This window comes from Cyprinus carpio, chromosome B22 (assembly GCF_018340385.1).
Source record: "Cyprinus carpio isolate SPL01 chromosome B22, ASM1834038v1, whole genome shotgun sequence".
NCBI lineage: Eukaryota > Metazoa > Chordata > Actinopteri > Cypriniformes > Cyprinidae > Cyprinus > Cyprinus carpio.
The window spans coordinates 18,166,775-18,184,176 of record NC_056618.1 but is presented as its reverse complement, the minus strand read 5'-3'; the positions used below and the strand labels follow the sequence as shown (position 1 = coordinate 18,184,176).

Here is a 17,402-nt window from a genome sequence, read left to right as displayed (position 1 = left end):
TGTGGACCCGCAGCAGCGTTCATGCTGCAGAGACTTCTCAGCGTCTGCCATGTGGGCAGCAGCAAAAACAAATCTTCCAGCTGACAGAATGAGTGCTGAGGGGTCTGTCTAGCCAACTCTGAAAAACAAAAAATCGCCACTCTGTAGACGGGTCCTGAGAGACCGTCTGTGGTTAAACTCCGATACAGTACAAGCACTGGAAAAAGTAGTCATGTTGCAGAAGGCCTCCATAAAGTGAGCTAGAAATGTCTAAACCAATTAGATTGAACCCACTTAATTATCGCCAATGCCTTTCAGGCCAGTTTTGCCGACTGCCGTCTTCCTTCTCACTTAATAAATAATTTTTGAGGAACACTAGCTAGTTCTGGTTTTAATTTACTATATACATACCGTATATTGTATAATATTTATTATATAGAGAGTAAACGTTACACTTTAACATCAGCTGCAATAGTGTAACACCTGTAATGAGTCTGGCCTTAATTTTGCTGGTTAAATTTTCACTGTCCACTGGACTGGATACTAGGCCATTCCTTCCAGAACTATGACTGGAAACTTTAACCTCACCTCAACGCAACAAAAGGGGAAAAAGAAGAATCAGATGAGACCACGAGGCTTTAGGTCACCGAACACATGCAACCAAACGCTTCCAGAATCATTTCCACGGTAAAAGAGGCAGATCTCGATCTCTCCCCAAACGCCTGATGCTGCTGCGGGGGAAACCACAGAGTAATCGTTCACGCTCGTCCCAGGAGAAAAACATTTCCCCGCTTTAGGCAACATCTTTCAAACCGAAGGGGTCCCCTGCTGCTGGGTTTCGCAATTTTACTCGGCCTCCCACTGAGAGAATAACGACCCCACAGGTATGACATCATGATTTTAAAGATCGTACACTAATGAAATCAGGGGATTACTTTTATACTGATGTGTGAGATTTCATATCATTCAAATTCATGACTGCAAAATGAATTGCTTTAAGCATGACTATAAATAAAGACTATAAATGTTCGTATTCCTCTTAAATTTTAGCAACCTACATGCTAAATTCAATTCATTTAAAATCTTTTTATACCTAAAACTCAGTATAAGAAACAGTTCATTTCAGAATTTAAAAAATGATTTTTTTTTATCACATTCAAAAGGCCAATTAAAATGTAAACACTCCTCCAGATGTCGTTTTCAGCTATGAAAGTGATTACTTTGATTGATTAATGAAAACGAACTTCACGTTATTTAATGGAGAAACGTTAAAATCATAGCCAGCACAGCAATCAAAGTTCTGCAGAAGACATGAAAATGGCTACAGAGAGAAACTCTGTCATACTGAGCAGTTACAGTAGTTAAATTAGATTTCAAAATTTGAACTCGCTGGATCACTTTTCTAGCTGCTTTGCCAGCTCATATTATTACTATGACCAAACTGCATTTTTTAAGCGTAGGAGAATATTACATCAAATAAAAATAATAACCCAAGAAGACAGAGTTCTTTCATATTGCAAGGGTGTGTCCACCTCTCCAAAATGGTTGTTTTTGTTTAGAACTAAAAAAAATAACATAAATACCTATTAATTCTAGCTAAGTCAACCACTGAGGTTTCATCTTCAATAAAACCCCTGCTGAGATAATTGATCCCAGACATTACAACGCTAAACAAATATCAACATTTACAGAAAAATTTCATATTTCCCAAAGTATGTGCAATTAGAGGTGTTTAGTCTTCTGTGAGAGTACCAAACCGCTTAAGCAGAGCAAAAACGTGCGTCTTGAAATCTCATTTTGGATTATTTCAGCTGCAATCACTTTCTATTCACATTTCGATTTCTGTTTTTTGGTGAAACTCAGTCCACGTTAAAGAGTATTGTAATGCATTATTGAAGATATTACTATTATATTGATTATTTCAGTCAGTTAAATCAATGTTATCTAAATGCATAACAAAGTTTAGCATTAGCATTTCTAATAACCTTGTTCTAATTATCAAAATGCAATTCGTTTTTGTTTCTATTGTAAGCAGGTTAAAGGGAAACACCAACTAAACCATGACACCAACACACATCTTCATGAATATGAAGTTGACTATTTGGATTTTGACACAGATGACTCTTCACCTGAAGTTCCTCAACTTTCTGTACCTCAACAACCTGATTACGATGCCCTACTAGTTTATTCGTACGAATGTGCCAGTGAGTGATTCTGCCCCTCTTCCTACCCCATTGCCATGTATTGCAACAACCGAAACCTCAAGGCGATTCCCAACGTCCCTAGACACATCCACCACTTGTACATCCAGCTTAACAACATAGAAGAGATAACTTCAAAGCCTTTCATCAATGCCACATCCCTGAGGGAAATCAACCTCAGCTACAACAAGATCCAATCATCTTAGGTATATAAAGATAGGGTGGATAAAGAACTCATTCAGTTACACCTTGAGCATAATAATCTGGAAGACATTCCTTCTCCTCTGCCAAAAACCCTTAAGAGTCTTCATCCGAGCTTTAATAAAATTTCAAAGATACCAGCTGACGCCACACGCGAGCTTACGAAACTTACAGTGCTGGATCTGTTCAGCAACAGACTAGCAGATGCAGGTATTAAAGGAAAGATCCTATCTGGCATGAAGAGCCTCATGCAAATCAACATGTGCAACAATAAGCTCAAGTCCATGCCAGCAGACCTTCCAGAATCGATCCAGCAGATATCGCTGGAAAACAACTCAATCGCCTCCATACCGGAGGGCTACTTTAAGAAGACTCCTAATCTTTTGTCTCTTCGCATGCCGCACAATAAACTCAAATCCGTTGCATACAGTGCCTTTAACCTTTCCAAACTGATGGAGCTCCATTTGGGCCATAACCAGCTCTCCAAACCGTTTTTTGTTTCCAGGACCTTGGAACATCTTTATCTAAACCACAATGACTATAAAGGTAGGACTAAACTTAAAGGCACAAATGCTGTAGAATAAAACATGAGGAGCCCTCAAGAAATGTTAACCACCACATCCTTAATTCACCTTAAATAACGAGATATGTCTCTTTGCAGATCTGAATATCTCTCTGATGTGTCCATCACTGGATCTTGGCAACCCTAACATGCTGACCTATATACGTCTCGACAACAATAAGCTGAGAGGACCAGTGGACTACTACGCTTACAGATGTTTCCCAAGGCGGATATTTTACGGAAACCAAAGGAAGGACAATGAAGAGGACTCTGAAACCAAAAAATATGTAAAACCCAAACGGCCAAAGGCAACAATCGACTTGATAGATTAGATCGATTTCTGAGATGCGCCCTAGTTACACACCAAACTATTCCTTATTCAAAGAATAAAAGAGGATTCATAATATTGAAATATTATTGAAAATACATGTATTAGTAAACATTCAGTTCATTGCTGCTTGAACATTCTATTTGATTTTCTGCTTGCGTGGTTATGCATCTATGCATCTCAATCAGCATAAAATGTGGGCAAAACTGAATTGCTACATATGGAAAGTTCTGATTTAAAGATTGCTTTGTTTTGCACAGTGTCACTTTTCTCTCCATAAATACAATATAAAGCATTTATCTACACTAATACACTGCATTGCAATGCATGTGAATTCCTGCAAATGTAATAAATAACTCTTTTTTTATGGTGAAATTACTGTAAAATGCTACTGAAGCTGGAATGGGTATGTGTATGGATCAAAAAGTAAAAAGAAAAATAAACAATATAGCAATGAATTTTAATTGAATGAAATAAACATCCTGTTGAAAGACCTGTAATTTCATTTTTGGGCACTATAATTTAAAGACTTGCCAAATGGAGGCATTTATTGGTAGACTTAAAGGGATAGTTCACAAAACAATCACCATCACCTCATTCCAAACCTGTAACGCTGTGTCCTCCTAACTACACACGATGTGACAAGATTCCAGCGACAAACAATTTGGCTGTCCACACCAGACATAATACGACAACGCGATGTGACAAAATGTATCAAATATCAGAGCCTCTGATCAAATACTGGGCTCTATCTGGAAGATGGTAACAAAATGGATAACACTCGCAACAAAGTGGATATGTTTATTTATATTATAATTCATAAATAAACGTAATTTTTGTTTGTATTATAATTTATTTATTATGGGTTAATGTTGTGTGTTTGATTTTAGTTTTTTGTTTTGGATTTAGATTTTTGCTTGAATTTTTTTCAAAATCTGAGGTAAACGATGTTGTTACTTTCATTATGGCTATAAATGTGATGCAATATTATATTCAAACTCATATTAGACACTTTTAACATTGAATAAAGCACATAATCAGTACCTGAGATTATCAATGTCCTGTTGTTGCTCCAGCCGTGATGTTGCAGAAATATAAACCGTTTCTAAAATAGAAATTGAACTGTGATTAACGTGAAAATAATACCTATTATCGCGTGTTTCGACACGTGTGGTTAGGACATGGTGTAAGACCTTCGTTCATCTTCGGAACACAAATTAAGATATTTCTGATGAAATCCGAGAGCTTTCTGACCCTACAGAGACTGTGACACAACTACCACGTTCAAGTCTTAGAAAGGTAGTAAGGATATCGTTAAAATTATCCATTATGCATAGAACCCAGATGCATTGTGGTACTGTTGAATAAAGTCATTATTTTTGTTTTCATCGTGCACAGAAATTATTCTCGTAGCTTCATAAAATAACGGTTGAACCACTGATGTCAAATGGATAATTTTAACGATGTCTTTACTACCTTTCTGGGACTTGAACATGGTAGTTGTGTCACAGTCTATGCAGGGTCAGAAAGCTCTCGGATTTTATCAAAAATATCTTCTGAAGCTGAATGAAGGTTTTACTGGTTTGGAACAACATGAGGATAAATAATTAATGAAAGATTTTTCAGTTTTTAACTATCCCTTGAACATTAAAACAATGAATACAAAAGTGTAAATATAAAAATAATAAATATTTTTTATTTTTATTATTTTTATTTGTAAATCTATTTTTTTTGTTGTTATCTAATTATACAGACTTCTGTGACTGACTAGTGGTTAAACTAATTAATTATGAAAATAAGTATTTTTTACACCTTTTTTTAGTGTAGAGGAGTTATGTTTGAATATTTGGAATCCTCCAAATCAATTCATGTGGTAAAGAAACCACCTTTGACAGAGAAATTAACCACAGAGGATCGGCAGTGTAAAAACATCTGGCCGTAGCAGTGTCTGGCCCTTTTCCTAGTACAGTAGCTTTTTACAGGTTGGCATAATTGTTAACACACCTGTAATGTTGTTCATACTCTATTTCCATCTCTTACAAGTTTATTTCGAGAGGGGCCGAGGTGTCTTTCGCCTTGTCTTAAGATGCAAAAAGGAAAGTAAATCACTCACATGTTTCCTATTAAACATGTTTTTCTTTTTCTTTTTTTTTTTTTTTTTTTTTGTTTTTTTTTTTGTGGAGGTGTGCTGTACTTTTGTAATGCATTGTATTTGGTTTCAATGAAATGTATCTAGGCAAACTTGTAAATTACACAAACAAACTGAAAATGTTAAATCACAGTTGGGATAGTTTGATTTTGTAATGCATTGTATTTGGTTTCAATGAATTTTGTTTCTAATGTCCCACAATCTTTTCCAATTTCCACTGTCCACCCATTATCTTGTTGCAGATTCCTGCTAAACTAATCCAGCTATTCATTTTTTCTAGTGCATGTACTGTAAAATGATATCAAAGCTGGATCCAACATGAAGCCAAAATTAAAATGAACAATATAGCAAGGCTATTGAAAGATGGACAACTATAATCAAAGAATCTGGACCTGATCTATCCTAATGTCCTGTCACATTTCTGTGTTACCACTGTCCTCCCACTGTCTTGTTGCTTTTCTGAGAACCTTTATAAGATTTATTAGAAAAGCACAGAATGAAAGAAGAGCCAAACATGCCTTAACATTCCAAGAGATCAGCAAACATAAAAGTCTGTGCTACAAAGCAAAACTAATCCTTTTCATTGCCTTCTGCTCTGTTTTATGAACTGTTTTTTTTTTTCCAGTGGACCACAAACATGGCCAAACCCTGCAGGCGACACAGTGGTCTGATCAGCTCAGATGGGAATGCGAAGGGTTAAGGTCTGTTCCATAAACTCCCACTTAAGGATCTCCTCTGGCAGCCTGTGGTGGGGCTTAAAATCCTGATTTGACAGATCACATTTTACTCACAGGCACCAAGAAAATAGCCAACCACTGCCTGCACTGCGCTTCTGCTCTTTAACGTGGCAGAACACATCCCAGAGTCTTTAGATACAATGGGGACGAGGCTGCTAATGCTCATATCAGCAGTCATATTTGCATCATGTGTGCTCTCAGCATCTGGTGCACACTATCACTCTCACAGGCATCACAGACTGCAGGATGTAGCACTTACTGAGGAAATCGATGTAAGGGCACAGAGGAATAAGGTAATTTTTGTATTTTTATTCCATGATTAATTGTTATTTTACACAGGGGCTGACAGAACAGATTATTTAAAAAATGGGTTTGTTTTTGTCTACTGCTTGTCCAAATTATATATGTTTTTTTTTTTAATTTTGTGTTAATTTGATTTCAGTTGTATTTAGCTTAATTGAACTTGTTCCCATTTCAACATTCAACTAAACCATATGACACATTAAATCTAATGCAATATGTCAAATTAATATTTACCAAAAATGATATCGATTAAAATTAAAAATCACAATATAATACAATACTATATATATATATATATATATATATATATATATATATATAATATATATATATATATATATATATAAAGAGTAAATATAACCTGTTTGTGTGTGTGTACTGTGTGTGTATATATATATATATATATACCAAAAACATATAATATATACTATAAAAACTAACCAATTAACAAACATGTCACTAAATATTTAGTACTAAGGTTATTTACGGCATTGTAACTGATTTTATATATATATATATATATTTCTTTTCAATTAATACTGTACAATGTAACTAATTCAAAACTACATGTATATTCACATTTCCAGTAATCTGTTAAGTTTCAAATGTTTTTGCTTTATCTTAACTAAATTATACCCCACCTTTACAGGTCTACATAAGTTACATTTCCACCCTAAAAGCAGATTATTTCCGTACACTGACGGTTTTGAAACCATACCGTTTCGTTCAAATAAACAAAAGTTAACAGCTGCCCGGCACTGTGTGGAAGCTCTCTGATTAGTCAGCAATCTGTTCTGGAGGAGTTCCCTCAGGCTCAAATTCTCCCACCCACAGCTTCACGCTAACTCACGTCTGACACTGTCAGGGTGATTTAACAGACGCCTGAAGACACACAGATGCTCGTCCCAACATGCCAAAAGAGATAACAGTTATTCATGAACAGGATGTAAAGAGTAGTTTACTCCAAAAATAAGCTGTCATCATTTTCATCATTGTCATCATGTTATTACAAACCCTTATGTTATGACTTTCTTTCGTCCATGAAACACAAAAGATGTTTTCCATGCATCGATAATGAAAAAGGGATTAAAGCTTCCAATCTTTAAAAAGAATGCAATTATGCCTAAAAAGTGTCATAAATATTTCCCTTACAACTCATGTGCTTTATTTCACGTCTTCTGATGCAATACAAGAGCTTTCCATTGATGAAAAGATACAAATTCAAGTCATTATTCAGAAAAAAAATATTGTCTGTCTTTGGCACTTGAAAAAACAGCCATGTTTTTGAACGTTACTCAATGATCTAGATGCAATGGTAAACAGTTCACTGGAGGGGAATGTTGTCAGTGAATAAGATAAATGTCTCTTTTCATGTAAAGCTTTCAAAATGGCTTCAATAGACTTAAAAAAAGCTCACTAGTCACTTTTTTTTATCTTTTATTTTAAACTTTACGATTTCAGTTATCCTTCATTGTATCTGAATACACAATACTTTCTCCATCCATGAAAATTTCTACAGAAGAAAGTCATACAGGTATGGAAGCTTGTTTCCGCTACTGAATAAAAATAAAAAAGGTAATTGTGTCTTTCTGTCTCACAATTCGGACTTTTCGTGACTTTTATTTTTACGAGTTCTAAAGTCTAATTTTTTCTCAAAATTTTGAGTTTTTATATCTCGCTATGCTTGTGAGATATAAACTCAATTTTTTTAAGAAAATAGTCTTTTTTCTATTTGGTCTATTTGGACTTTATATCTCATAATTTTGAGAAAAGTCATCAGAATTGTAAGGAAAAAAGTCAGAATTGTAAGATATAACCATGCCACTGCGAGAAAAAAGTTAGAATTACCTCTTTTATTTTGTGGCGGAAACAGACTTCCATATTCAGGTTTGCATACTGAATAAATTATTTTAAAAAAATTCAACAAGGTAATTGCAACTTTATTTCTCACAATTCTGACTTTTTTCTTGCAAGTCAGACTTTTTCTCAGAATTTTGAGATATAAGATTTATGAGATATTTTTTTGGATTTTTGTGTCATAATAATTTTTAGATATTTAATCCGGTTATGAGAGTTATATTTTCTTCTCTTTTTTTTCTCATTTTTGCATGATAATTGCGAGTTTATATCTCACAATTCCGACTTTTTTTCTCGGAATTGTAAAACCTTGCAATTCTGATAAAAAGATTCAGAATTCCAAGACATACATTTGCATCTGCAAGAAAAAAGGCAGAACTGTAAGATAAAAAGCCACAATTACCCTTTTCTTTCTTTTTTTATTCAGTGGAGGAAATGGGCTTCCATATGTTTAAAACAACATTACAGCAGAATATTTATCTTTGAGCAAACTTTTTCTTTGAAATGAATGCAAAGGCTAGGAAGCTTTTTTTAAACAAGATGTTCAACCCGTATGTGGCATTCTTGTCAAAAAACCAAATGTACCAACTAATGAAGCCATTTTATTTTGAGGGGAGGGTGAGATGAAAGCAACTTCTTTCTGCCGGCAGTGTCGATGACTCTACCCCATTGCCACCTGGAGGAGACCCTTCAGGTAACGAACAACTGTCGCCTGGTCAACTGTCGGAAATTAATGAGTGATGGGCTCTTTTTAAAAACCACATGTTGCTCACAAGAGCCTTTATTTGTTCACTGAGTGAGTGGGAAGCGGTAAAGAAAAGAACCAATGTGTGTTTGCCTATCCACCTAGTTTCATTAATTGCCCATTTTGAATAAAATCTTGTACATGTTCCAGACCTTCCAACTTGTCTACTGTGTGTGTGTCTAACTGGATCCGTCTACTGCGAGGAGGTCGACCCAGATATGACATCAGTGCCTACTCTGCCAAAGGAGACAAACTACCTCTACGCTCGGTACAACAAGATAAAAAAGATAACAGCCAAAGATTTCGGAGATGTCGGTGAGTTCTTCCTGACTTGACTTGCTCTGGCATTCTCGTTGACCGCCCTTTTCTGTTGGGGGAACAAATACAATTCTTGTGGACAGGATAAGGGATTACCCCAAAGGAGAGCAGGAGGCAAACAGCTGCTTCTTTTCAGAAACAGCCCAGAATCCATTGCACCCAAAAGATTTCCAAATGTTAAGGGACATGACATACAAACCACAATGTGGTCGCATGAGACTGCGAGTTCTTCCGTTGCATACAGACATTGATCACAATTCTGAACCACAACATCCTTCACAATATGCGTGTTGACAAAAACATGCACATGTGGTAAACTACACTGTTTGCAGCAGTGCATCATGGGTACAACCATGTTAGCTAGAGGGAGAAGTAAGCGCTTTCAACGGCCTCGTGCATCAAAGGCTTTCAAAACACTGTAATATTTATTGCCTTATAAACCAAAATGAACAGAAAACCACCATAACTAACAAACAGAAGTGTAGTCCTCTACTGCCAAAATGTATTTGAGAATTTGATGAATATATATAGGATATGCACACTTTTGCTAATAAAACACACACACATAAAAATTGTGTGATTTATGAGCCAAACTGTCCAGGTGTTTAACATACGTTGCTTTACCTTCACATTATGAATTTAATGCTCTTCTGTCCATTTCCATTCATCTAATGTAGTGACTCTGAAGAGAATCGACTTCACTGGAAACGTCATTTCTGAGATTGAAGATGGTGCGTTTGCTAAGCTTACCATGCTAGAGGAGCTCTCGCTAGCTGAAAACCAGCTGGTCAAGTTACCAATGCTACCGGCCAAATTAGTCTCCTTCAATGCTAATCACAACAAACTGAGGACCAGAGGAATCAAGTCAAATGCTTTCAAGGTAAAGAGCCACAAATTACACTACCTGTTTGAAAACACTACTAGCCAACCCACAACCTTTTGTTTTTGGGTTTATGCATTCTGAAGTGACTTTTTAAAGACCTTAATTTCGAGAAAGAATATCTTTCCGAATTGAATTAAGCAAGACAAAAACAGCCTTATTTGTCACAACCCTTTTGCTCTTTAAATTCTGATCTTCTTCGCTTCCAGAAATTAACCAAACTGGCACATCTGTATCTTGCTCATAACGAACTGGAGGCCGTTCCTCTCATTCCAGAGACTGTCCGCACACTTCACCTTCAGGTTACAAAGTTGTTTTGCTTGCTAACACTGCACAAATATCGTACAAAAATTATTACGCAATCCACAATGTCTTGAAAGAACTCTAAACCTCTCTACTGCTGTGTTTTCAGAACAATAACATTTCAAGCTTGACCGCGGACACCTTCTGCAAAAGTAACGACACATACTACATCCGCCCCAACATGAACGAGATCCGTATAGATGGAAATCCTGTCATCCTTGGCCAGTACCCCACCAGTTTCATATGCCTGCAGTCTCTGCCAATTGGGCGATACCAATGAAAACCAAATCTAAGGTACTCCGCAGTGAGAAGTCTTTGGATGGCCAATGATGATGGCTAAAACGAAGAAGCAAAAGTCATTCAATCTCTTGGTGCCTGAGCACAGACGAGTGTACAAAAAGTTAATACCATGAGAATCTGTATTATATATCTAATTATGTAACAGCTGCCCAAACACTTAGATTTCTTTTGATATTGACTTTGTAGATGAACCTAAACCACAAGCCTTTGAAAGAATAACTTTATATCCATTGTAAATAACCACTGGAGGCTACTGCTTAGTAAAATGTGAGATCATGAAAAGCTGCAGTCAAGCTTCTAGTATTCCTCAGAACTCTGTGAATTTCTGACACTTTCTAGTACTGTTAAAATGTCTTACTTTGGCTGAAATTAAGATGCCTGCTAAGTGAAATAGAGGGCGAGGAACTCATTCCAAGTTCAGAGTCACTGTTCTTTTCCAGCTGACTTTTACTTTAATATTTTGAATATTATTTATATGCTACATTTGTAATTACTACCTATGTGTGAATTAAACATGAATAGACTGTACAGTAAAACATTGTATGAAATCAACATGTAATGTTCACTTTAGTTGTTCAAATACACTTTTTTTTCTAAAACCTTGTGACTGGTTTGCTTTTATCTTTTATAACAACTATGTCAGACAGCAGTTAAAGACCAAAACAACTGTCTGCAAATTGCAAACCAATCAAACCCAAAGATTGTGCATGCAGAAAGTTCTGGAAAAAGTGGGGTAATATTGTTCCATTTAACTGGCCAAATTGGCAGCCATTACAGCACAATGGTCCAAGCAAATAATGGAATGTTTTTCTTAATGATTAGTAGAGGATTCTTTTTTCAAAATTTTTCTGTGATATAGTGTTGTGGTTTTTTTTCAGTGTGTGGTTTTGAGAAATCTTTCTCATACTTATGAAAGTCTTATAATATGTGCATATAATGGGGAACTATGAATAAAAACCTCACGAGATGATAAATCAAAATGGAGAACTTTGTTATTCCAGGTAGAATCTTTGAAATATATATATATATTTATATATAAATCTAAGAAATCAGGTGTCTTTGTTTTGGTTAGACATTGGTCTAAATAATCATATTCTTTTTATAACTTACTATAGTATTAAGGTCCCCCTGTATTCCAAAAATGTCTCCCTTAAAACTCATCTTTAATAATCAAAATGACATATTTACATGTTTTTTTCTTTAAAAATGCAACTCTACACCCTTGCCACATTTACTCTACGTGGATTTATGACTACGCAAATTAGCCCCGCCTCCACTCAGTTACACCAGCCAGGGCCTCCTGATCCACGGACAATGACTGATAAAACTATGTTTTTACTAGTGGACAACTACAGTGGAAACTGCCAAATCTGTTAAAGTTACTAATTGACAATGTTGTGTCCTCAAAATGCCTTGAAGACTCGAATACAGCCAAGTTTGTGATTCTAATTTACCAGTATGGGACAGGTGGGTCTGACTCCGGGTTACTTTTACACTGTACGGTTATTATTCAAGTTAGCGATTCTAAATTCATGTTAAACCATGGCTTCATGGGTTTTTTGCTCTATTTTATTTTTGGGTTTGTGCTGTTAATATTGGTTTATTTTGCATGTGATCTCTATGCTAATTTTTACCATGACACAGCGGGGGGTAAAGGCCACGTTTGTACAAATACAAACACATCACTGCTACATTATCACAACAAGACTGGCTAAATAATTGTGCAAATATCAAATTAAACACACTGTACTGATAAAACACAAGAAATATAAACTTACTGGTTGATCTGCATGTTGGTTATAATCTATCCCTTGACATGATTGGGGCTGTTTCAAACCACGTTTATGGGACAGCCTTTGAGAAACTGTATTTTCCCAAAGAGAAAATACTCAGCAATGGTGTTGATTAATGGATTGGCACAGGGTTTGTCTAAAAGCATGTTAAAAACACCACACAGACAAATAAACAAAATAAAAAATCTCGATTTTAATTTTAAGGGGAATTTGACTTTTTATTTTTATTTTACTTTTTTTTATTTATAGTTATAGGAAAGAAAAAGTGGAATTGGTATTAATTGATTTGCTTTAATTGAATACAAACTTTACAAACAACAACAAACGTCTGAATACTACGCCGCAAACAACTGGACAAATGGCGCCACAACCAATCAGAGAAATTAAAGTCCCCAGAATCCCCATTTTGGCTAGTTTGTGTGTAGCAGCCACTGGAGTTTGATAAAAGTCACAATTACTTTCATGATCAATTGCTACGCCAATTGTCCCCATAGTTGGTTGAGGACCTTATCTACTATTGCTGGTTACAGAAAGAAGTTTGGCATAGTTGGTTGAGGACCTTATTCCCAGCTACTATTGCTGGTTACATGAAAGTGCTGTATGGTTTGAAAACAGTAGGTACATTAATACCCCAGAAAACCCATCACTGTTTTGCTCACTTTGGTTAATGATACATTCTAATTAGAGACTGTCATATTTTATTATTTGATGAAAAACATGACAGGGAAATTCCCTCCTAAATTTAAAAAACGGCATACAATATAGAAAGGATAAACTGTGTATTTGCGTTTAATCCCCTTCACAGGCTGACGTTACGAGACATTGTGAGTTTTTCATTGTGTTTTTTTTGGGTACAGAAACTGTGGCACAGGACACAATTTTCCATGACTCTCGAGTCTTGTCTGTGAAAAGCCAGTGTTGTAACGAGTGATGGAAAAATGGTAAGTCTCTCAAAACTAAATGGATCCACTCCAAGAGTAAAAGACAGCAGCTTAATGGCAAGAGCTGGAGAAAAGGCTCCCTGAGAATATCTAAACACCAGACAATTAACGTACGCCTTGAATTCTTTGGATTTGGGTGAGCTGAAAGTTTACAAACATTAATCAACCATCTGGTTTGACTGACGTCTAACGCTGTTTAAAAGAAACCACAGACAAATCACCCTCGCCGACGGATCTCATTTTGTAATGTGGGCAATTTCCATCGTATGCATTTCAGATTTGTTGATTGGGGACCTTGAATCTGAAAAAGTCATTTTAAACCACGCTTTCCTAGAATGCTAACCTATTAAGTTCGATAGACTAAACATACTGAATGCCAAGATCGCTCTACAGACCAATTAATGCCAAATCAATGTTTGGCTCCTTTGTATAGTTTCACTAAATTTGTCCCTTCAGTTTTTCTCATTTGCCTGGTTAGGCTGCCAAGAACCTGTGGCGTGTACTAATATTAGACATTTAAGTTCCAAAAAACACATTTATTATGTCTACCTGTGTGGTTGTGCTTCGTTTCAAACTTCACACTTGTCAAAAATCAAATCATCAACAACAGAACAAAAGTTGTAAACATGGCTAGAGCACACAGTAATGATAGCACAAAAACTCAAAAGTTTCAGCACTTTAAAACTTTCTCCCCAGACATGCCTGAATCCACTTATGTACCTGACCACAAGAGTGCTCATAAAATTCTTCTTAAGTTTACATGAACCATAATGATTATAAAATGCGTCTTCCTGAGACGCAGAGACAACTCAGACTTATGCGAGAATCATTATCTCCAGTATTTTTCCGACTCTTTCTTGCCAGGACAGACTCTCAGACCAGACAATATGATCCAGATGTACATTCAGCGACCAGGAGGCTGGCTGCAATTTAGAAACAGACCCAAACAAATTGCCGCCAAAACAGCAGCATTACTTCAAACTGTAATTTGTCATCTCAGCCAAAAAATCCTGCAACTAACTAGAACTGTATGAGATCTTAAATTATGTCTTCAGAAAACAAAACTCTGAAATTTAAACAAATTCATTAGTAATTCAATCATATAAGTCTAATGCATTCACATTTAAAGTGATATTAAATAAATTGAGATATCTACAGTGGTAACCAGAGGGTTGTTGGTTTGAATATCTAGAAGAAAAAAAAGATGAATTAATGGGATAGCTTATCTAAAAATGAAAATTGCCCCATGATTTACTCACCTTCCAGCCATCCTAGATCTACATGGCTTTCTTCTTTCAGATGAATACAATCAGAGATATATTAAAAAATGTCCTGGCTTCCAAGCTTTTTAATGTCTTGAATTGCTATTGATATTAAATAATCTAATAGAAGTCCAATAAAGTGCATCCATCCATTATAAAAAAAATACTCCACATTGTTCCGAGGGGTTAATAAAGGCCTTCTGAAGTGAATCAGTATGTTTGTGTAAGAAAAATATCCATATTTAAAACTTTATAAACCATAATCTCTAGCTTGCGCTAACTGTCATACGTGTGTTCACGAGAACGTGGCGTTCCAGCAGATGATGTAGAACGCAGGCGTAGCATAAGCTCCGTGGGAACATGCTAGTCTTGCGAGAACCAAGTTTTGTTTACAGGAGGGTCCCACTTTATATTAAGTGTCCCTAATACCTGTGTACTTACATAGTAACTAAATGTGTAGGTAGTATGTAACAGCAGTGTAAGTACACATTGGTACACACTATCTACAGCTGTAACAGTCCTGTAACTACACACATGTAACAACCCTCAGGATGGTTTATGTAAGTACAAATGTGGAACGGGACATTGGTAACAACACTTTTATATAACTAAATTTTGTAACAGTATGTATGAGTGATTGGAACCATTTGATCCAGGGGGTGGAGTGATTGGAACCATTTGATCCAGTTGGGGTGCACCACTGTAATACCAGTGTACTTACAGATGGGTTCCACTTAATATAAAGTGTAACATTAACACAAGTGTAACACCAACCACAATTTATATATAAATCCTAACTTACTAGGCGCTGCTGTGTAACATCAGAGTAATTACATGATAAATCTTATATAAAGGGTAATACTTTCCTTAAAAAGTGCTGTTGTTCCTGTAGCACATTTGTACTTTCATTACCAAAAAGTGTTGTTACCAAAGTCCTGTTACACATTTGTATTTACAAATACCATTCAGTGGGTTATTACCAATGTGTAGTTACACAAACATTAGAGCTGTGGATACTATGTACCAATGTGTACTTACACTGTGGCTGCATAGTATGTACACATCTAGTTACTATGTAAGTACTGGGGCCAGTATGTAAGAGGGACCCACTTTTCTTTAAAAAACTTCATTTTGTACTTCTAATTCACGACCGGTGTTTTGTTTTGCTCTCTCCTCTGTGCTTCCGTGTTCAGCACTTCTCATTGGACTGCTGGTTATACATGCTCTATATAATTGTGTATGTGATGAATAAAAATCTTGAATCTTGGAGCCTATGCTACACCAATGTCCTACATCATCCATTGGAACGCCACTTTTTTGGACTTCTGTTGGAACTATTGAATATCAACAGCCATTCACTTCCATTATAAGGCTTGAAAGAGCCAGGACTTTTTTTTTTTTTACTATAACTCTGATTGTATTCGTCTGAAAGAAGAAAGTCATATACACCTAGGATGGCTTGAGGGTGAGTAAATCATAGGGTAATTTTCATCTTTGGGTGAACTATCCCTTTAACAGCTACCAAGTACCATAAAGCTACACATACTGTATGACATGAAAGGATAAACCTAGCAGCTGGATAACAAATTGACCATAAGCATGAATCTTTCCCACTAGAAGTCACAGGTTCAGACATCAGCTCTCTTATTTCTTCAAGTATATAGCAAGTATGCTGTACAACACATAATCTAAATAACCTAACCTTCTAATTATCTCAGCTGTGTTCTCTGTGGATTGCTGGAAATGTCAACATCAAAAGGTGTTACATTAATGGGAAGTTTTGTGCTGTACTTGTTCAAGTAATAACAGAAGACAGAACTGTGCTTGCATAGTTATTACACTGTGTTATTACAGATTACACTTTTATCCCTGAGGTGTCTGGTGGAGTTGTACAGTCTGTCCTGCTTTACACAATCCAGAGTGACCTACTGGTGGTCCACATGCTCACTTTTTACAGTGCACACACTGTGGGGTGCTGTTGGCTGTCGATGTCTTGCTGGTGCCATTTGTTGACAGTTTAATGAGCGGGACATGTTACGGACCGCCACCACAGCACTTTTAAACATTAAATCCACACATCATTATGTTGGGTGCAGCGTTCTTCTGGACTCAAATGACAGTCTCATTACAGCACAAGCAGAGCAACCGTCTATAGCTTACCTTGAAGCTGCTCTGTAGGAGCTTTAGCACAAAAATAAAACAAAATGGAATGGTACAGAACAGAACAAAAATACAATAAAACAGAACAGAATACAGCAACAGAATACAATACAGTAAAACAAAGCAGGACAGACACAACAGAACCGAGAGAACAAATCATAAAAGAACAGAAACAAAATAGAACAGAATACAATAGAACAAAACAGAAAAGACCAGAAAACATCACATACAGAATAAAACAGAGCAAAACAGAACAGAATAAAGAGCAGAATAGAATAGAACAGAAAACAGAACAGAAAAGCTCACAACAGGATTGAACTGTTAACTGGACATAACAGAATAAGGCAGGATTAATCACAACAGAACAGAAAAGAATGCAATGG

The 17,402-nt window shown here is 36.1% G+C and overlaps 1 protein-coding gene and 1 pseudogene across 1 annotated transcript; both read left to right on the top strand.

Annotated features, from left to right (window-relative positions):
* Positions 1-633: 633 nt before the first annotated feature.
* On the top strand, positions 634-3,615 carry LOC109047433 (annotated as a pseudogene).
* A 2,542-nt stretch (positions 3,616-6,157) lies between these two features.
* Positions 6,158-11,415, top strand: LOC109047181 (mimecan-like). The gene is made up of 6 exons (XM_042749534.1): positions 6,158-6,459; positions 8,948-9,011; positions 9,213-9,377; positions 10,058-10,260; positions 10,470-10,562; positions 10,673-11,415. The coding sequence occupies exons 1-6, from the start codon at positions 6,298-6,300 to the stop codon at positions 10,841-10,843; spliced, it is 858 nt and encodes a 285-aa protein (XP_042605468.1). The 5' UTR covers positions 6,158-6,297; the 3' UTR covers positions 10,844-11,415.
* The last annotated feature ends 5,987 nt before the right edge of the window (positions 11,416-17,402 follow it).

Bases quoted from the DNA above. Each gene is read 5' to 3' on its own strand.
- LOC109047181 (XM_042749534.1), top strand. From the start codon at position 6,298: ATGGGGACGAGGCTGCTAATGCTCATATCAGCAGTCATATTTGCATCA. The intron at 9,378-10,057 runs GTGAGTTCTTCC...CATCTAATGTAG, and splicing joins CAAAGATTTCGGAGATGTCG to TGACTCTGAAGAGAATCGAC. The intron at 10,563-10,672 runs GTTACAAAGTTG...CTGTGTTTTCAG, and splicing joins TCCGCACACTTCACCTTCAG to AACAATAACATTTCAAGCTT.